The sequence below is a fragment of the Streptopelia decaocto genome (genome assembly GCF_964273445.1).
Source record: "Streptopelia decaocto genome assembly, chromosome: 15".
Taxonomy (NCBI): Eukaryota; Metazoa; Chordata; class Aves; order Columbiformes; family Columbidae; genus Streptopelia; species Streptopelia decaocto.
Genome location: NC_138670.1, coordinates 11,939,167 through 11,961,478, shown reverse-complemented (window position 1 = coordinate 11,961,478; position 22,312 = coordinate 11,939,167). Strand labels below are relative to the sequence as shown.

Here is a 22,312-nt window from a genome sequence, read left to right as displayed (position 1 = left end):
AGTCTGTAAAATCTTTATGCTTAGTTTATTATTGTTCACAACTCCAAGGATTCACATATTTCCAGCATGGCTCTCCAGTCTTCAGTAATGTGGTTTATTTCCATCCCAATGCTGTATGCCATGTTGTGTCGGCTTCTTTTTTTTTTTTTTGGTTACACCTTCTGTTTATAAATAAGAATAAAAATAAATATATTCTCATTTATAAGCATATGCTGGTTAAGAAACTTTTTCTGCCCCCAGCAGAAAGCGCATCTGTAGTATTCGCTGCTTGCCAAAGCTGGTTGGTATAGCTGGGGAGCAGGGGGGAGAGGGGCTGGGTTTCACTTGTCGGTCTTGCTGTGGTTTGGGGCAGGGCTCTGTGTCTGCCGGGCCTCGGCCGGCCTTACCCCCAGCCCTGCGTGTCTCATCGGCGTTTCAGGGCTTCTGTGGAGGGGGAGGAAGAATCCAAGCACATCTCTGTTGCCCAGTTATAGAGTCGGAGCATCCTGTGCTGAGGCTGCAGTGAGAGCCCAGTGACGCTCGGCGCTGTAAAGCAGCTGCCTCGGGGCAGCACAGACCTGAGTCCTGGGGCACCTGCTTAAGGGTGAATTTGAACCTCAAGATACTTCAAAATTTTCCAGGAAAGACCAAGTGTGTGAAACAATGTTAGTTAAAAACGAAAGGTGCCTGAAAATATACAAGTTGTCTCTTCAAACGGTGGAATTAACAGACATACGGATTTTCTAAGATCTTATTGAGCCTTTCCCGAGGGATCACTGTATGGATTTAATACTGGGCACTTCGACTAGATTATTTTTCAAGGACGTTATTCTGCTTTTAAAGCTGTTTCATATGGGATCTTTTATTTCAAAAGCAGCAATTAAACTGTTCCTGTTCAAAGCCATCCCACTTCTTAAATGTTTACTATTGGATGTGGTAATTTTTTTTTTTTCCCCAGAAGTTTTATTTTTAGCATGTATGATCTCGTATCCTTTTCCTTAATCTGAAAACCAGACCGTGGGGCAGGCGGCAGAACCGGTTACACGCAGCTCCCTCTGCCGGCTCCCTGGCTCCAAAAACCTGCTGGGCTTTCTGCTGCCGAAACATCAGCCCGTGTTGTCGGTGGGACTCAGCGTGTGGTCATGTTGCACAAAAGCTGGTATTTCATTTTTATTCAGTTTAAATAGTGGCAAATTACACTAAGCGTTTACTCACAGAAGAGCAAAGATTATATTTGCTTGCCTTGTGGGAAGCGCTGCAGCCCTGGGAAGGAGAAACAAAACAACAAAGTCTGGTTGTCTTGTCTCCCAACTCTTTTCTGGTCTTTTATTCTGTGCCTGTGGTTTGGAAAATCTGTTCTCTCAAAGCAGACCTGGATGTGAGGGGAATGTTTTGCGTTGTCACACTTGAAAAAAGTCTGAGGCTTCATTTCAACCACTTCTGCTCTTTCGAATACCTAAACTTCAGATGCATTTTCATTTTCTTTTTTTTTCAAAAAATAGTAACAAAACTTGAAAGACTAGCAATGTAGTTTCTTGGGCAAGTCCAGGAGTTCATTTCCAAGCATCATGTCTGACGAGAAACATTTTTGCACTGGTAGGTTATTGCTGAATCCCCCCCGCTCTCCCGCAGTGTGAATCAGCCCTGCACACTGAGATTCCGTGCTTAACTTCGGTGCTCAGAACCCTACCAGCAGCATGAAATTTGGTTTAGCCCATTGCTGACAATCAGTGACTACTTGTGTATTTGGTGATTGCTGGGTGGGGTTTGCATTTTTTTTGAAATTGCTTCAACTTTTGCTTCAGCAAGTTTTTAAGTGAAGAAATTTGCAGAGTCCAGTTTGTAGTTCACTCCTGTGTACAGTGTTATCATGGATTCAAGTAGGGAGGTAGGAAAAACGTAGTGAAATAAGCTTGAAAACATTTTCAAGTGATGTATAAACTAGAGGCAAATGCATTTGCTCAACTCTTTTCCAAGACGTATCTAATATATTTTACATGTAACGGAATTAGCATTATAATTCACACTTCACCTTTAGCCATTGGGTGGTTTGTGGTACGTGAAGTGTGTTTAAAATGGGAGGCTGCTATAAAAGTATTCTCCAATGTTTCTTAAATCAAAATTTTGTTTTCTCACAATATAGCGTTACAAGTAAGATACAGAAAATAAGACTTTCTAGTGAAAATTGTTATTTCTAATAACCATTACGTTGAAAAAAAAAAACAAAGACAGTGGTAGTTTGGAGGCTGTAAGTAATGACCGAAAGCAAGTGAGAACTGGGAAAAAATAAGTACAATTGTTAATTTTTATGCAAAAGAGTAAACTCAAATTTTAGGTAATGGAAAACCAAATATTGACTTGGTTAAATAAGTATGCAACAGAGGTGGAAATGTTGCAGGTTTTTGTCCAGCGGGGTAGAAGGGAGAGATCGGGCAACATCACACCCCTGAGTTCTCCATAAATGTCTCCTTGGATGGGCTGGAGATCTTGTCTTTCTTACATGTCTTTAATCTTAACATATCAATTAAAAACTGTTGCAGCCTGCAAGCGTATTGTAAAACAGCAAATAATGAAAAAAGCTGCTTTTCTTAAAGAAGATTCTATATTTTCCTGTCTGTGAATGTGCTGGTTGTGTGAGGGGGTGCACGAGGCTCCGCGGACTGTGAGCCGTGAAAGGTGGTGAGAAGCGGTTCCGTGGTTGTCACTCCATGTGTTTCTAATGCGTCGCGTTCCGTGTTGTCCTGGTCACGCTGCTGGGCCAGGGCTGAGCCTCCTGGAAAATGCTCTTTGGGATGGGTGTTGGGAGCTGGGGGAGCGGGGAGGACCCTGCGGGCCTGGGGCAGCGATGGAAGGGCAGGTGGGGACACCGATCCCGTTGGAATCCCACCTCGAAATGGGCTCGGCTGCCCTGAGCCGTGCCAATTGTTTTTAAGGCAAACCTGTGTTCAAGAAGAGGGAAGCAAGCATCCCGGCACTGCTTTCCAAAATGATCTATCTGCATTTCAAGAATGACGTCTTGCATACTTTATAAATGAGAGAAGAGTTTTGGTTCCTTTCGCTTTCCAAGTATGGATTAATACAAACTGTATTTTTCCGAAGAACAAGCCTCATGTTCTTCTGGTGATGGCTGAACTTGCTCTAATTGCTCTTTAAAGACACTCGCTGCCCTTTCACCTCCAGCAGAGCTCCTCAGCTGTTGGGGATGGGGAAATATGCTTTCGATGAAAAACAACATTGAGGTATAAAGAAAAAGAAAAGTCCACATTCTCATTGCATTAGCAGTGCAGAGAGGAAGATCTTACTGATGCAGATATAATTCAGTAGTTTCATTTTCTTTGAATCTGGAAGGATCAGGAGCCAGAAGTGGGGGGTTTGCAGCTGATGTGTGGAAGGAGGGTTGCACTGCCTGTAGGTACGAGGCAGCCACTGAAAATAGGAGGAAATTAAGAAAACTTGGAGATTTGAAACAGAACAAATCAAGGTTGGAGAGCAGAGGTTGTTTCCTGGGATTAGGAAAGCAAAGTAATACTTAAAAAAAAAAAAATCCTTCACAGTTTCTGGGCTACTTTTATGTTCTTCTGAGAAACTATTTCTTAATGCCCTTATGCCAAAGAGTTGAAGAGGGAAACAAGATGCAACGGAAAGTGAAAAGTTCAGAAATGTGGGAGGAAATGCTCGAAACTCCCAGGAGTGAAGTTGAGAAAGTGCTTTCTTAGTGGCGTCCTTATCCCCGAACACTTCAGAGGAAGATGGGGAGAATTGCTCCGAGCTTTCCATCCATTTTCACTATGGTCAGGTTCATTTTGGTCTTTTCATCTGTGGGAAATACTTCTGCAAAGAAATATAAAATGGTTTAACACAAGCCCATAGTGGGACAAATTAAAAGGTGTAAATCAGGGATTTGGGGGGAATTTTCTGGCACATGAGAGCACTGCAAACAGCTTTCCTGTAGGAAGCAGCATAAACATTGTGCCATATTTATGTTCATTTTGCTCTTTCTTGGGACAGAGCTGGTGATTGTAAGAGACATTCAAAGCAAAAACCACACAGCAAACTGAAACTGGTTTATTTGGAATCTGTTACATCTCTCAAGCGAGCTGCTCAGAATTTTGCATTCCAACAAAGCAGACTTGAGCTGTAATTACACAGAAATGTTTGTACTGATTTCGTAGATAATAATTTTGGCTTTGGAGAAGTTAAATATTACCCATGGATTTTTGGAATATTTTGAAGTGACCTTCTAAAGAACCAGAAGTGATTACATGTTTTGTCCTGGTGCCCTTTGAAATGTTGTATAGTTACCCATGAGACTGAGAAAATTCCACTGTAGAGATCTGCGTTGTGGTCAAAGAGACTGTGCGGGAACAGCAGAGCGGGAGAGTATGGACAGGGAGGGGGAGAGAATGTAGCATTTAATGTATATCTTATAAAAACAAATTGGTACCTACTGGGAGCAAGGAAGCAATAAAAGCAATACTTTAAGCAGTGCTAACATAATCTAAGTGCAGATAGTTACCTTCCATCTGTTTTTCAATAAATAGCTATTATGCTAATTTCTGTTTCGATGCGCAACAATTAAAGCGTCGTAGCATTCCTGTGATATTCAGCAGCTGTTGCCTTTGAAGGTTTTATTTATCTTTTCCTGAAGCGCAACGTTTTTAGTTCTGTAGGCAGAAGTGTGAGTTTTGTGGAGAAAAATGTGGCCCATTGAGATGCAAACTCGGGCCGTGTCCGAGCAGCGATGCTCAGTCTTGGGGACTATTCCGCTTTCCTCGGAGCTGTTCAGAACACTTTGGTAGGTCATTTGTTGGAAATGCTTCTGTGCATCTTCTCAGTGCTTTGCGTGAGCTCTTTTTGCAAGTAGATCAACACAAACAGATCCTTCTGGGCAGCGGTTCTTCTCTATTGGGTCGGTTGTGGCTGGTGGGACCCAGAGAGCCAGGATGACTTCTGAGCACTCCTGCAGCGAGCAGTGCGATTGCCCTGCGATCAGAACCAGCGCAAGGAAATTACATCTCTGAGTGGGTTGAATCTGATTTAGTAATAAGTCAATTTAATCACTAATGACTTCAAACACAGATTTTACAAGGTGATCAATGGCAGTATAACGATGATCAATCAATAGCGTTGCATTTAATTGGATTTTTATGGGCATAATGTAGTTTTTCAGAATTAATGTACCATTGCATTGCTTTGTTACTCTTTCAACTCAATTCTTAGAAGAAATCATGCTTCAAAATGCTAGTTGGTTTTTGAAATACTGTTTTAAGGGCACAGTTAATAAAAATTAAAATGAAAAATCAAATGCTTGCTTTTAGTAATTGAATTTCTGATTTTGTTAGTTATTTGGCCGTGTGTTTTTATAAAATGTATCTACACGGGGGAAAAACCTCCACATTCTTCATATTTCATGGTGACGAGGAGACAAAATATCACTGAATATGAGGGAATGTGAAATGCTGTGAATGCGAATCCCGAGTAGCTGAGGCTCTGCCGTTCCCGTAGCCGGACACAGGAGGCCCCGTCAGCGCCTTGTCCCGCGCGTCCTGCTTTAATCCTGCAGGATTTCTGCAGCGTGCAGCAAGAAATCGATTCTCAGTCATTTTAATGGCTGAATAGCTGGTCCTGTCCCAGAGTGTTGTTTCACATTTGCAGTGGCCAATGCGGTAACTGAAGTCAGTGTTCTGGATAATGGGTTTCATTAGTTTTGATGCCCGAGGTAAAAAAGCAGTAGGTGGGAATCAAGCCCGGTTTTGATGTCTAGACGTTCATTTCAGCTGTTGCTGCAATATGATACATTAAAAGGAAATATGTAACATAGCTCTGAGGAAATATGTATTCTTTGAAACTAATTCTACTTTTAAACTGCATAAGGGAGTGTGACCTGAATTATTAAAATGTGGGTGGCTGAATTTCTTAAAGGTATAACTGTCTGTGCAGTGCCGACACAGTCTCGACTTGCTTTCTCTCCTTCCTTCCTATATTTCTTTTAAGTAAAATATGTCAGTTTGGTCACCGAAGCAGAACAGAGATCTTATTATCTTTCCAGTATCTCTGCTGGGAGACCGCAAATTATTGAAGTATTTGCTTTGATATTTTGCTGTGACTTCTCTCCTTGAAATTTTTATAATGGCTCCTGAGAACATGGCTGGCTTCATACAAATCATCGGACACTTTGAAGACCTTAATATCTCTGACTTGAAAATAAAAAAGCCCCCAAGCCAACTAAGCTGCTCATTAATGTATGTTTAAATTATAAATTTCCAGTGTAAATCTAAATTACCGTAGTTGCCTTTAATTCTTTTACCATCCAATCTGCAAGGATAAACTTAAAAATCACCACAAATGTTCTGTTCATGTTTTGAACCTTTGAAAACAAAATGACAACAAACATTTAAAAACTTGACATGCAAAGGCTACCAATTAATTCCCGTTCTGGCTGGAGCCCAGCAGTGAGATTGAGCACCTCTGTCATCATCCATTTTGATAAGTGTCAAAGACACCTTTTTTCTTTTTTGATTTTCTGTTAATAATATCTTGGCAATGAGACAATACAAATTATTTTCTCCGTGGAAGATTTTGCAACTGGAAACCACTGCATTGTGTTCTTTTTCAGGTGTTATAACCAAAAGCTTTTTTTACCTTATTCCTGTAGACCCTTGTTCGTTGGGTGACGCTAATACGCAGGTGCTGGGCTCTAACAGTAACTTTTATTTTTACTAGACAGTGCCCTGTCAGCTTATACTGGGTTATTTTTTGCCATTTTATCTGATAAAACATTGCTTTGGTGTTTTATTAAGTTTCCATGAAAATTTTAATGACTATTTATATTTTCACTTCATCTTACAGCTTGAAATAGTAATGCCTCTTCAGATAAACCGATAGAACATCCCCGTACAAAACTGGCTGTCTCAAGTCTTTTTTTCTCTTTTGAAACATACCGAAAATGTCACACTTCTTTTTGGATCTATACGCTTCTTTAATGCTCTCCATCTCCACTGGGTTTAAAGAGTGTATACTGAGAATGCTGTACTAAGGGCAGTCAGATGGGTTATCTCAACTAAGCAGTTTGTAGAATTACAGTTGATGGCAGAGGTGATGTGAACTCGCCTTCTTCATTTTTTCCAAGAATCCATATTTTTAGAGATGGAGTATTAATAGACTTAGTTGTATATTTTGAAAGGTGATGTCATTACAAAAAAAACCTCAATAACAAAACCACGAAACACAAACAAACAAAACCCCCACATAAATAGTAGTTGCTTGTTTTGCTGAGGTAGTGGTAAAGTTACCCCAGTGTTGCAGTGAGAAGGGGATGAAGTAAATGCTGCTCCCAGTTGTCATCCTTGACTACTCTAGAATGTACACATGCTTAGATGATGTAGTATATATACAGAGATCTATGTGCAGAGATAGAGAGGGATATAGGTGTCTGTCTCTATCAATCTTTCCCAGCAGAGGGTCAATAGATCTGCCAGATGACACAGGTGAGGAGCAGCTGGGACCCCTGGAGGTCACCCAGTCTGACGTTCACGATGGGACTGGGGCCAACCAGGGATGGGATTAGTGGTGGCTTTGTCTCCCCAGGTCCTGGCAAGTGGTGACCCACACTCTGGTCCCATCTGCTTTGCTGCCTCCCCAAAACTGTCGTCTTTCTTTGATTTCCATGTAGTTACCTGCTCTGTCATGCTCTTTATCTTACTCAGGTTCAATCTTCACTTGATTCTTGTCCCAGAAGGTTTGTGTGGGTTGTTATTTTTCTTATTTTTTCCTTAATTGTTGTTGTGTAGTGTCAAATTTGTTGCCTCTAAAGAGAAATATTTCAACTAGAGTAACAGAACATACCTTTGGGACAGGATATAGGTGCTCGGCGTAGGTCTGTTCCTGACCATGTGCAACACCTGCTTCCTGTTGACCGTGAGCCTGAACACGCTGTGGTGCGGCACCCAAAGGCTGACGAGGGCTTGAGTTGGAAGTGTTCTGTGTTAAAAGCATTACCAATCATTGTGTAAACAGAGAGAGAACAATTATTTCCCAGGCTTCAATCTTCTAGGAGGAATTTAAAATTTAAAATATTATTGAAAATCTAAAATCTAGTTACATTGTTACTTTGCAATTGGGAGGGATAGTCTGATCTTTAGTGTTTTGCCAAGTTTTACTGGTCACCATTAGCGTCTCGAAGTTGGAACTTGCTCCAGTTACTTAAGCTCTTTTCTTGTGGAGACTGGATCAGGAAGCCAAGGAGCAGAGAGGAAGTGAAATGTTGTAGTTCTCATTTTCTTTCTCCCTGTTTTTACTGCAACAGGCATAACTACATACTCTCAATTGTGAGATGAACCTTTTTAGTAGGATAAAGAAGTATTAGAGCTAATTACAGTAAGTATAGTGCATTAATACATTGGGAATCAAGGGAGTAATTTATTATAGGAAAATGTCATGTAGATGTAATTTGGAAAATTAGAATATGGATACCATTTCAGACTTAATCCTTTCCCTTGTCCCATTCGACTGCTGTTAGTCTGTGTGTCACACCAACTCATCTGGGTGTTCCTGCTCCATGGGGGGATTGCACTGGATGAGCTTTCCAGGTCCCTTCAACCCCTGACATTCTGGGATTCTGTGAGATTCTCGTCTCTCCCATTTTACATGAAATCCTCCCTGCAGGGTCAGTGCTGGCTTCTGGCACAGATGCGCTGATAGGATTAGGTTGAAACTTAAGCCCAGCGCCAGATAACAATGAATTTCTTTTGGCTTTTACAAATTCTGCCTATTTCATGCCACTGTCTAAAAATTTTGAATTTTTATTTAAATATGGAGTTTTCATGGATGTGAACTCAGGTGTAGTCTCTCTCGTACTGTATGTAATTCTTTAGAGACTTTAGAATTGAGTAGTTTTGAAGTGCAAGACTGGACCAGTCTCACAGTTGTTTAGGCTGTGATAGTTCTGAGCTATATAGAATTTATACATCAATGGTTCTGAAAATGCATGGAGATTTTGAAGTTTCTTAAGAACACCATTTTAAACACAAAATCTGAGGCCATGCGACGTTCTATCTAGTAAATAGCTGTGGTGCGTTATATACTCAGTGTCAGTAGGGTTGTGCAAGCACTAAAGGGCCTTTGATGGTTTTAGAGGGAAAGAGATTTGGCTCGTGCTTGTGCCCAAAAGCCTTTTCATTCTTCTGAGAAAGAATCTGTGCTATTCCATAAGGTGATTTACGTACTAAAGGCCTGGCTTCTTCATTCTGTAAGAGGAGAGGGACTCTGTTACCAGTATTAGCATATCACAACGTTACACATTAAAAAAACGTGCTACTTCTTGTTTGAGGTTATATGACTTAGGGTTACTGGGAGAAGCAGCAGAATAATGAACAAAGCTGGGCTTTGAGGCTTTGGAGCTATAGTTGAATACTACTGGTAATATTAGTATTTTTCATACAGCAGAAACCCCTAAGAACCTTTAAATTAAACACAAACATAAACTATACTTAGATAACAATCTCTGCATGATAGACGTGCTGTTGGAAGGTTTCATCCCTTAAATTGGCCAAGCAGAGGTGTTAAGTATTTGGTTCTTACTGCGCTGTAGAATTTTACGTTTGCATTTCTAAAGATCTGCAGAGTATTGTTAAATTGAAATGACCCAACTCGGGCAATTAACAAGTTCATAACAAAGTTACTTAATCATCTGGTTTTACTCTGCAGCTGAGGTTAAATTTTATTCAGCCAGAAGATGCAGAATCTGGTAGAGGTGTACAAAACTGGTTTTACTCGTGGTACTTTTAGCATCCAAAAGCAGTAGAATAAGGACAGCAGGTATTTTTGAGGCTTGGGTATCCCTCAGGTACTCATTAAGGTGGCTGTTTCATTGTAAGAGATTAATCAATTCCTATTTATTTATTGAACTTTCTAAAATCTCTGCAGTTTGGTACAGAGTTTACAGTTTTTATTTTGGAATTAAAAAGGCTGTTTTTTGAATATATTTGCTGCGTATTACAATAGTTTAAGTCAGTACAGTGAGGGAGTTTAACTTGAGTGTGACACTGAGAGTTCAGGATAGCTTAAGTTATGTAAATTGATTTCACACCTGCAGTGATTCAGTTTGTTTCTTGATTGTCTGCATCTGCAGTTAAGGTCTAAAGGGTCTCTCAGCAGTCATGACGAAGAAGGATCATTAATTTCTCGGCCCCTTGCTTTAATATTGAATATTATGAACAATTGTGTTTGCTTTTATACTTTTGTGGGCTTGCTTTATTTATTTATTAAATCAAAGTTGGTGTTTCCAAAAACTGAAGATTAAAGCTACTTTGGCAACGTAGGTGATAGTTGAAATGTTTCATAAACATGCTGCTGCTGAAAATTAAAGCTGCTGGAGGTATGTTTTGTATAAATGTTTGCATTTCCCTATACTAAGCATGTTGACGTTTTATGTAAATGTTTGTTTCCCTGTTCTGAGCATGTTGTCATTTTTTGGTTTTGTAGTGGTAGAAGAAGGATTGTGGGAGAATGGACTTTCCTATGAGTGTAGGACCCTGCTCTTCAAAGCAATCCATAATCTGCTGGAAAGGTAAGAAAAACCATTGCACTCAAATATTTCACTTGGATATTTAAAACAATGTAGGTTGTCTACAGACCATTTATATTATTATTGATCTTAAACCACATTTTTATAGAGGTAGAACATGAGTGCAAGAGACACAGGATAAAGATAGATCTCATAAGGTATTGACTCTGATAATGTATCAGAAAATGCTGTGCAGACTCATTAAAATGCTCATACAAGGAATAATGTCAATGTATGTTTCTGCTTGCATTCTTGTTGGGGAGATGTTTTGAAATAATAGGGGGAAAAAAAAGTTTTCACCTTCCTGAAGTGTTTACAGAGAATAATTGTACCTGACCCTCAACCCTTTTGATGTGGTGCATATCTTAACAGAGAGCTTTAAAACATCTTAACTCTCTTGTTACCATAGTCCCATTTACACCTGTGTTACAATTTGTCTAAATTTGTGCACAGTATTAAGGGTGAAATGTAACAGCTCCTGGCTCTGACAGGCCTCATGTATCCTGGCATTGCTTGCTTTCAGCTTGATCACACATACATATATATACACGTGACTTGTCTACAAAGTTATTCTGTGCTTAGTTAATACCCTTACGGTTTTTCTTCTTAATCCAGCTATCAACTCTTAAGCTTACTGAGGATTACCTTGTTATTAGGCCTTCAGCATATGACCTGTTATCTTGGACTATTGCATTTTATTCCTTCTGTTACTGTAGTTCTTCAGGTCATCATCATCTTCTTGTGTTGTATTTCACTTCTTTTTGCAAATTCGGGGATCTCAGAAGTCGTCTAATTAAAGTAGTTGTCAAGGTGACTTAGGGTGGTGGTTTACCCAGTATCTGTCCGATTAGTTACCTCACTTCTCCAGTTTTATAAGTGAGTTTAAGTTATACACTTTTGGGTTTTTTGTTGTTGTTGCTTGTCATACTAAATCTTAACATCGTAAGTATTTAATTTATAATAATAGCAGTAAGTGTGTAGACTTGAGTAAAAATAGAAATAACACTTTGATTTTTACAGACCCGTTTTATCCTGTGTTTAGAAAAAGCTTGATTAATAAGAAAGAAGCCTTGAGTTTCTTTTGGATCTTATCAGAAAGTGACAGGGCTCTTGCCCATGCTTGGAGCTTTGTGGAGGTTTTTTTTGTTATTTCTCAGTGAGGGACAGATTTTCTTCTTTCGGAAACCTCTTGTGCCCACCAAGAGGTAAATCTGTCAGCGGGTTGGTTTGGTGGCTCTTAGTTACAGCTGTGGGTGATTTGGCTGGTACGGGGCGCAGGTGTGAGGCGCCTCAGAGCCGGTTCCAGCCGGTTCAGTCACACAGGGTTCCCGCCAGCCGGAGCAGCTCACCCACCTCAGCTCTGCTCTTACAACATCTGAGGAGATAACGCTCAAAATATCACGGTATTCCTTCATAATCGTTAACGTGCCCTTGTCAGGTCATTGTTTTTCATAGAAAAATCAGAAATATGAGAGGTCAAGTGACAGTGAAATGCTGTTAACGGCTTAGGAAGAAAATATCACTCAGCCTTAACTAGAGAAATGAGCCAGAGTTCACAGTACTTGATGTCCTTATTTCATGTGATTAAATAACTGCTTCTAAGTGTATGCTCATTTGGGGTTTTATGACCAGCCTTTTTTTTTTTTTTTTTAACGCAAGTTACTACTTGCTGTTAAAGACGAGTAAAGACTGAGTGCTTATACAGCAAAACCACTGCGGTGCTGTCGTTAATTGTTCACTCAGCCCAGGCTTTGACACCCATGCTTCTGCAGTCATGTCTCCCATTTCATATGGGGCTATACCTTAAATAACCCATGATTTAGTTTAGCGTGTGAGGGTTGGCTGATTTTTCTGGGAAAGTAGCATTAGTTTGAGGCAGTTAAACCTGCCACTGTCAGACATAAAGCTGTGGGGTGTGTGTGACGGAGCAGAGTTTGTTACATTTTTTGCTAGTACAGCTTATTTTCTTTAGTGATCTGAGGTAAACTTCACAGACTTCCTTTTGTTTGTATGAAGTGCACTGACAGACTTTCTCTGATACCAAATATTTCCTAGGGAAACAGTTCCTGAAGTGTGGTGTTTTGGTTTTTTTCCTCACTATTACAAGTGCAGCATCTTTAGATCTCTGCAGGTTCAGTTTAAGATATTGGTATATTCAACTGGGCTGGATTCTTTGTGCTTCGAGAAAGTGCTGCTAGAATTTTCCTCAGCCTAACTTCAACTTTGGACAACCCAGCCAACTTTAGACAGAAGAATTAAATTAGGAGCATACTAGTATCTGCCTGGTCTGTTCTCCATTTCCTATCTGTCTTCTGTGTATGCTTTTGAAGTATAGATCACACAGTTTTGTTAAAACTTGCAGAAAGTACTTTCCTAGAACATTTCTGTGCATGTTGGGTTTTTTGTTGTTTGGTTTTGGGTTTGTTTGTTCTTTTGTTCTGGATAATCTCTAGCAACTCCCTTAGAAATAAACTATTGGAAAACTTCGAAGAATGAAGAAGTGTAGTTCTTCCATCTAAATAAAGAAATAGTGATTAGATGTCAGTTGTATAGGGAAAGCTCATATATTGCTCATGATCGTAAATAGGCCACTAGCAACAAATGACCAGTTTTTCAGAGTTTTTGAAACGTATTTACCTTACTGAAAAATAGTCCCTCACAACAGGTTTCTGTATGTGATCCCTTGGGCACTGTATTCAAGTGCATGTTTAATGGATGAAGCAAACTTAAATTGTGCTGGCCTCTTGCTGGTGTGATTCATACATACAGGTGGACTTAACAAGTCATCAAGCACTCCTTAACTCATCAGCCTAAATTGATTATTGATCATTTTGCATCCTCACCATTTTTTTTAAAGCCACAGAGTATACAGTTTCCATAAAGAAATTGTGCACAGCGAGGACCATAGAAAATGGGTAACTTGCTGCTCTAAATTTAGTGATGTGGGAGTATGCTGGTGTAAGGTTTTCTGAGAGAGGAAACTGTAGTTGCAGAAGTTTCAACACCTGAAATGGTGCTGTGATCGTGTGAAGTGAAAATAGTTCATTGTTAATACTTGGTTAATATGATTTCCCGTCATTCATATATTTTACTACACCATTTACATGCCACAAATACAGGAATGTATATTCTTTATCATGAAGTCTGAGAGAAACTCTATAGAAAAGAATAAGTGCTATGAATTGTCCTTGGAGTAGTCTACAAAACAGGATGGTGGATCATTCAGCAAGAAGAGTAGGTTGAAGCAGAGAAGATTCTGTCAGAGATGAAAGTGCATATGTGAAGCTCAGCATCAGTGACAGCGTCATGAGACTGGGCAGTGATTCTCTGTGACTAGTGTGGGAAAATAGGAAGTGGCAAAGTTCTGTGGAATCCAAAAGCTACAAAGTTGATTTCACTATTACAGAAATTCACAGAATCCCAGAATGTCAGGGATTGGAAGGGTCCTGGAAAGCTCATCCAGTGCAATCCCCCCATGGAGCAGGAACACCCAGATGAGGTTACACAGGAAGGTGTCCAGGCGGGTTGGAATGTCTGCACAGAAGGAGACTCCACAACCCCCTGGGCAGCCTGGGCCAGGCTCTGCCACCCTCACCATGAAGACGTTTCTTCTCATATTCAAGTGGAATCTCCTGTGTTCCACTTTGAACCCATTACCCCTTGTCGTATCACTGATTGTCACCGAGAAGAGCCTGGTTCCATCCTCCTGACACTCACCCTTTAGATATCTGTAAACATGAATGAGGTCACCCCTCAGTGTCCTCTTGTCCAGCTCCAGAGCCCCAGCTCCCTCAGCCTTTCCTCACACGGGAGATGCTCCACTCCCTTCAGCATCTTGGTGGCTGCGCTGGACTCTCTCCAGCAGTTCCCTGTCCTGCTGGAACTGAGGGGCCACAACTGGACACAATATTGCAGGTGTGGTCTCCCCAGGGCAGAGCAGAGGGGCAGGAGAACCTCTCTGACCTACTGACCACCCCCTTCTAACCCACCCCAGGTACCATTGGCTTCCTGGCCACAAGGGCCCAGTGCTGGCTCATGGTCACCCTGCTGTCCCCAGGACCCCCAGGTCCCTTTCCCTACGCTGCTCTCTAACAGGTCATCCCCCAACTTACACTGGAACCTGGGGTTGTTCCTGCCCAGATACAAGACTCTACACTTGCCCTTGTTATATTTCATTAAATTTTTCCCCACCCAACTCTCCAGCCTGTCCAGGTCTCTGGATGGCAGCACAGCCTTCTGGTGTGTCAGCCACTCCTCCCAGCTTGAAGCTTGAACTCCTTAATCCCTTAGATTTACTGTCTTCAACAACTGCTTTTAATTGCATTTTAGGATGTAACTAGTAATTGTTGCTGTAATTGTTTTCTAGATGCTTGATGGATAAAAACTTCGTGAGAATTGGAAAATGGTTTGTCAGACCCTATGACAAGGATGAGAAGCCTGTTAATAAAAGGTAAGGAGATCTATATATCAAGTATTGTTCCTGTCAGTGTTGTATATTATATGATGATAATTTCATGCTGCGTTTTAGTAGTTCTTCTACTTATTTTATCATGTAACAAGTGAAAACACGGACACCATTTGTTCACTTTAGTAATACACAGGAAACTGTTAAATAATTTTTCAGGTCTTGTTATGTTACTTAAAGTTAAGAAGGTGAGGTTGCTGTTTAACTCCACAGAATGTCACATTTTTTTATATCTTTTGAATAGCATCTGCCTCTTTCTCACATTACACTGCAGAATTCCGGGTAGTTGTAACAAATTATTTGAATTTCTGGACGCTTGACCCCAGCCTGACATTTTAAGCAGTAGAATTAGTGTATAGATTTACTTATTTATTTGCTTTAAAGATGCCAGCCTTGATACACAGCTTTCACTGATGAGGCAGGCTGACAGATCTAGACCTGTGTGTTTGATTAATGTGCTCCTCTTGCAGCAAGATAAGCATGGAAAAGGGCTCGCTCTCTCCTGGCTCATTGCTGTTTCCTCTCCTAGCTCTAAAGGTTACAATGTTCTCAGATCTTCTGGTACTTGCATTTATAGCCTTCCGCTAAACAAGTTCTGTCAAAAATAATCTGAGTTAAGCTGAAACACAGATTTTCTAACGGGAATCATTTTGACAGAACTGGGTTAGGAAGTGACTAAACATGCAGTTATGCTGGGAGATTGGAAGGTAATGAGCAAGTGTAGATGCAGTGGGGTGGCAACTTCTTCATCCCGCGCAGCTACAGTCACAACAGCATGTCTGCTGGCAGCTGTAGGTACAGGTGGAAATCATTCTGTAGATCATACACACCTTCTCCCTCTTGTCTCTTTATCTCACCACATCGTCTTACAACAGAAATGTCTCACCTCTGTTACGGTGGAGTACTATGAACGGTTGGCTTTGTTCTATAATCGACTTCGTGTTTAACCAGGTGCTTCCAAACAGGGTTTATTTAATAATGCAGTAATTGAATGTGGATTTGTTTCCTTTCCCAAAACAGAAAACACAGGACTATCTCTTCTGTTTACTATGTACACTTTGTAGCTAAGTAGACTTACACTGTATATGCAGCCTTTGATCTCACACCGATCTAATGGTAAGAAGCCATTGTAACGTCCAGGTTTTTCTGTACCTTTCTCAGTCCTGGCTCTGTGTAACCACCTTCCTCCCTTGTGTTTCCTCTGCTGCTTTTCTGATCATGCCAATATCTGGTTGAGTTTTCTGGAAGATTAATTCCTTAAAGTGACATAAGAAGTGGTGTCTTTTCCAGCTTCTGGAAAAGGGAGACAGCTAATTTCAGCAAAAGCTATTTGTTTTATCAATTTTACTGCAGCCTCAGTGCTCAGTTTAAATGTATTTATGAGTCTCATGTCTTTTGCTGGTATATATCAATTTAATAACTGAAACATCTGATACAGTAGACGGTGTCTGTCAAAAGCAGCAGCACTGACATGGAAGGTATCATTACTTTAGTATTCTGGCAGATTAGTAGGTCCTGTGTCTTATTTACATGTGTGTAAATCTGAATCACTTGTACAGTCAGGTGATCTGTAGGGGATAATTATATTTATAACTATATGTACACTATGCGTATAAATATGTGTGGTCTGGGACATGTTACAAAAAATGAATTAGTGTTGAACTTCAATTATATTTGAAGTATACCTGTATATAAAATTCTGGAGAATTTTAGGGTTGAAGGGTAAAGTCTTGATTTGAAGAAGATAATGTTGTTTTTTGGTTTGTTTGGTTTTTTTTTTTTTGTAAAGTACTTGTCACTATAGATCCTATGGATATACCTAATTTTTAAAGCATTTATTCAGCAATAATAACTGAGGCCTAATTTGTTTTTGTATTGCTTCAGGTTCATTTTTCTACTATAAATATAACATTGGAGTTAACTGATTTTACTGAAAGATGGTAGTAAAGCCTGTAAAAGTTGACAGGAGTCAACTGCAGGACAGTAGCAGCAGATAGTAGGAGGCTTTGGGGACTAATTTGTCCAGGCACTTTTTATTTTATCTTTTAAGCTTGCTTTCTCAGTACAGCACAAAAAGCTGTCTTTACACAAAATAATTCACATTAATTCCATATAAATTCCTTCTGAAACATTTGCTCCAAGTAGCCACTTGCTGTACATGTGGCTTCACCAAAAACAATGCCGGAGCCGCCCCTGAGTCCGGGAGGAGTCCACGCTTGCCTGAACACGGTGTGCGATTATTTTAAAGGGGTGCACGTACTCGTATTGAGTACGGAAAGTGTACACTCGCGATTCTGCGAGGGTAAATTTATAATACACTTGCCATCCTGCGAGGAGAAATAACATGTGCAAATGTGCACAGAATGTTGCACGTGTTTATGTGGATGCACGTTAGGAAAATACACTCGCGATTCTGCGAGAGTTAATTTATACACATGCTTGTATTAAGCATGGAAAGTGTAAGTGCAAATGTGCATGGAAAGTATAAATACACGTGCAAATGTGCACGGAAAGTAGATACACTCGCAATCCTGTGAGGGTTAATTTTACTCACACATGTGGCAGCAAGGCAAGCGGAGTCTCCGTCCTGGGGGGGAGTGGGGCAGGCAGTGGCTCCTGGCGGCAGTGGCTCAGCTCGTCACTCCAAGAGGTCCCGCACAAGGGGCAGAGCCTCGGCGAGAATCCTGTTTTTATAGCCTGATCAGATCTGACTGTGGGCGTTCCAGAAGCTTCTCTGCAGCCCCACACTGGCTGTGGGGTGCCCCTGAAGCTTCCAGACATCCCCCACACTGGCCGCGGGTGCCCAGCAGCTCCCTGGCATCTCGGTGTTCCCTTCTCCTCTCTCTTAATGGCCCTGGCCAGGGGGCTCTGGGGCCAAACAAAAGAAGCTGTTAGCCTCAAGCAGAGAGAGGGAGATGTGTCTACTCTTTCCATGATGAAGGAGGGAGGGGGAGAGAGGTGGGTTTGCATTCTGCCACAGTACATATATATATATATATATATATATATGTATATGTATATATAAATATATATATATACACACACCCCCCGAACGGAGAAAAACTGAGCGGGTGTCATTCTGGTAAGGAAAGACAAATCACTCCGAAGTCCACCCTTTGACTTGTACTTAAGGCAAAGTTAATCATCTTCGATTTCTGACATCCCAAGTTACTTATTTTCAGGAATTTACTGAAAAGTCTTGGACTGGGAATAAATAAACAGGGAAGGAGTTAAACTTATGTGGCTGGTCTTCAAGGAGTAAATTCATTCAGGACCTGTGATTTTTGTGAATGGCATGAAAGGAGGAGGGCGGGGAGGTCTGTGATTTTAGAATGAAGTCAAAGATGAAGTGGAGCATGGCAGTGGCCGTGACCTAGTTAGTCTGAGAACAATAGACGACCTTCCCGGGCAGTATTGGTAACAATATGCAAGATGAGCTTTTGTGGTCTCTTCAGGAGGGATGAGGGAACAGCAGAAGGAGTTGCAGACAGATCTGTACAAGGTTTTGTTTTGCTTACAGTGCAAACCAGATGTTTTTGACAGGAAATTCAGCACAGAACTTGTGGGTTTTCCTTCCCAAGTATTATTGTTTTTTTTTGGTATCTTAGTGTTATGTGTGTCACTTACTAAATGATTCTTCATGTTTTATTGTCTGTTCTACGGCAGTGTGTGTCTAAAATATGGTTCCATGCTACTGCTGGAAAATGGCAATCTTGCTTATGTATTGATACAACTTCCTAGAGGAGACAGGGAGATCACTTGTGTGTGTAGTTTACAGAATGTGCGTGACACAAAGCACTGATAGCGCCTTCCACTGTGTGGTGAAAATTCATCTTCACAGTTTATTCAGAATCACTTTCCAAGTTTTGTACAGGGGTTTTGGGTTTCATAAAGCACCGCCATAAAATGTTAAACATCTTACTGATAAATTTATGACCAGCTCATGCAAGAATCTTTGCTAATTATTTTAGTGGTTGTTTTCTTGGTGTGCAGTAGGAAATGAGGGAAAAACAATCAGTTTGTTTTGAACTGTATGAGCAAGATCAGTTAAGCTGGTTTTAATTTGCTTAACTTTTTGTCATTTAAATAACTTAAGCCTAAATAATGGATCATACCCTCTTCCAAAAGTCTGTTAGGTTTTTTTAGGCTTTAGAAGAAATTATTGAATTAAATATTTTCAAGTAGAGTTTGTTTCTTTTTGTTACTAGGTAAGAAGACTGAAGTACAGGGTTGGTATTTACATAGTCACTTGGCCGTGCACTTGAAACAGTGCAGGGTCGAGAGTGGAATTACAGGTAGGTTGCAATGAAATATAGTCCTTTAATTTCAGTCTCAAAGAGATTTCTGTTTATGTTACTGTCCCATAAGACATTTGATCATGACAACCTCATGCGATGCTGATAGAATATGGACATTTCTGAATTATGAGTGCATGGACTGAATTTTAAGCAATACAGCATCCTAAGCATTCTCATGGCAGCTCTCCTCTCTTAGATCTAATGCATTAAATTTTACCACTGTAACAAAGTTCAGTCAGTACATCCGTATCCAGTTTTGCTCGGAAGCTGTGTTTGTTTCTTTGCGACCACCAAAATCAGGCATTAATCAGTGCCATCCAAAGCTGAAGACTGCAGACACTTTAAGCACTGCCTCCTCTTTGAGATCCTGGAAATGATCATTGCCTTCAGTTTCCTGGGAATAATCACAGGACTTGTCCAAGGAATATCCAGATAAGTGATAGCAAAATTGACATTCGGCATTGTTGCAAGCAATCTTGCAAGCTGCATTCGCTGTCTGGCATGCTAGGGCCTCCTGTCAGTCAGTATCTACATCTGAAAACGTCAGATGTAGTGAGCCCTAGAGAAAACCAGCAGTGCTGCGCCAGGAGGAACTGGGAGCCAGTGGCACCAGTGCCTGCCTGAGGCTGGAGCACCTTGTCTGAACCTGATGCGGAGATTTGGTCCCGGCATACGGCATTACAGAGATAGTGTCTTTTGGCAAATAGTATTAAGGTGTTTCATTAAATGATGTCATCATTCAGTAAAAGCATGGTGAAACAAGTTTAAGTGATCTGGTTAAATTTTTAATAAGATCTTAATTCCTCAGCTGAGGAATGGTAACTGATTGATTGTGCACTGCAATCCAGTGAGAGTGTCTCAGTGTAAAACTGGTGGGTTTTATTTTTGTGAATTTGAGAAAAATAATTTAAATGGTTTAATTCTGGACATTTCTTTGCTTGTACAATAAATTAAAACTATATCTTAGAAAATGTCAGTACTGTCATCATACGTGTTTCTTGAAAATGGTGTCTAGTGATGCTATAGTAACATACATGGACAGTGTTGCCAACCAACATCATCATAAATGAGGAAAGATTAGGAAGGAAAATAATAAAAATCAATCTGATTTTATTTTAAATAAAGTACGCTAATTCCTGACTTGTCAGTAAATGTGATAGAAATACTCAGTAATAAGAAATACCACGTATTCTTCAATAATTCTTCTTACCCTTGTTGTAAAAATAATCTTTTTTATTTCATTGAAGGGACTTAGTTCCCAGACAGTTTTTTTTCATATTTTTGAGGTTTAAGTTTTGAGATGTCATGTTTATCTTCAGGTTTCTTCTCAGTCTTACTGGTGGTTTCAGTAAAAACACACACCAAGCTAGTGTACTGTACTTGTGTGGGTTGGCACACTGTGCAAGAAAAAAACATTTGGAACTGAAGTTCTTAATGTTCGTGTACTTTATTACCCAACTGACTTTCTAGAGAAGCTATAAATTAAGGAGTGTTCTGTATTCAATTGTCTGTTTATAATTTAATAATGAAAATAATAAAACAGTATTTCCTAAAAGATGGTAAGAACTCTCCCAGAGCACATTGTAAAATTTTCATTGACTGTATTAAATTTATGACCCAGTTAGCATTACCTCTGCACAGCTCTCTGCGGTGGTGTGTAACTACAGCCGGTATTTGTTGCTCCTGTCCTTCAGTCAGTGAGGCCGGCAGGTAGACTGGCAGCGCCGGAGCAGCTCCCACTGCCCGCTGCTTTCTTTGTGGTAATCACCCAACCTTTGCATCTTCCTTTCCTGGCCTAAGAGCATTAAAAAAACAGTGGCAAAGCAACCCCAGGCACAGATTGTTGAGATTCCTTGACTCTTGCCAATCAAGATAAAGTCCTGCGAACAACAGAATGACTGCCTTTAGGGGACACATGTCACTGAGGCAGTGCTTGTAGAGTGCCGCATGCACCCACTGCAGCTCATTCAAATGATGCTGTGGAGTATCGTACACAGCTGCTTGCTGAATGCCTGGAACTGAGCCAGACAGCTAAGGTAAAACACACAGGCTGTTCATAGGTGTTCCACTGGTTTTCCAGTTCTGACATATTTTATATTTTGTTAATAGATATGTGTTTGAAATTCCTTCGTTGCTAGTATACCCTTGTCTTGATAGCAAGGGTTCTATTATTGCAGAGACCTCTTTGCATGGCTGCAGCCTTATCTTAAAACGGGACTGCTGCTAATAAAAGTTATTGTGGTATTTGCACTGTGTGGTGTGCAGTGCCTGCCTGTCTCTGGCAGTCACAGTGTAGATTGTGGGTCTCTGATTTCATAGAGAAATTCCAAAACGTGGATGGTATGATGGCAGGAGGGTGTGAAGCAGAATTTGCAAAGTTCGGTGATCTGGTGTGGCAGAATCTTGTAAAAGGACGTTTGGCACCTAGGGAGCTTCTAACACAGAAACAAGATACTACTGACCAGCATCTACCAGTTTGAAATGAATTGTTAGCAGAATTCTTATCCCTTTCTGTCTTGAGAAAGGAAAATACCGTCTGGTCCGCTGCCTTTCAAGGTGGCCTGTTACCCTGTGCTGTTTGTGAGCCAGTAGAAATATTGAAGGTACTATTACAGTATCATGGAGCTTCCACAGGTTTGATTTTAGTGAGGTGCCTGAGATTCTGGATTGCCTTTTTCTTTCTGATATACTCTGAATCCATCTATTTTCAGCATATGTTTATAACCACCATTTCCTTGTAGGATTTTGAGGAAGCTGGGATCCACAGGGTATGTGTGTCAGGTTATGTGTGTTCCCATGTGCGGCCAGGTACACAGTTCAGGTCACCTCTTTCACCGTTTTGGGGGATATGGTGGCATACACTTTGCTTATAATGTACATCAGCTATCTCTAGAATTTGGAAGTTAAGGATCCTTTTACTGATTTAATGAATGTAAGTGAACAAATTTTGTAAAACCTCTTGTGGTTATTATTTCCTGGCAACATTTATTGTATATACAAGTGTTT

The 22,312-nt window shown here is 40.5% G+C and overlaps 1 protein-coding gene across 1 annotated transcript in view; it reads left to right on the top strand.

Annotated features, from left to right (window-relative positions):
• MED13L (mediator complex subunit 13L) overlaps positions 1–22,312 on the top strand; it is a 189,856-nt gene that overhangs the window by 75,598 nt on the left and 91,946 nt on the right. Inside the window, exons 3-4 of the mRNA XM_082065976.1 lie at positions 10,462–10,546; positions 14,910–14,993. Of these exons, the coding sequence (XP_081922102.1) occupies positions 10,462–10,546; positions 14,910–14,993 (169 nt within the window). The remainder of the gene's footprint in view (positions 1–10,461; positions 10,547–14,909; positions 14,994–22,312) is intronic.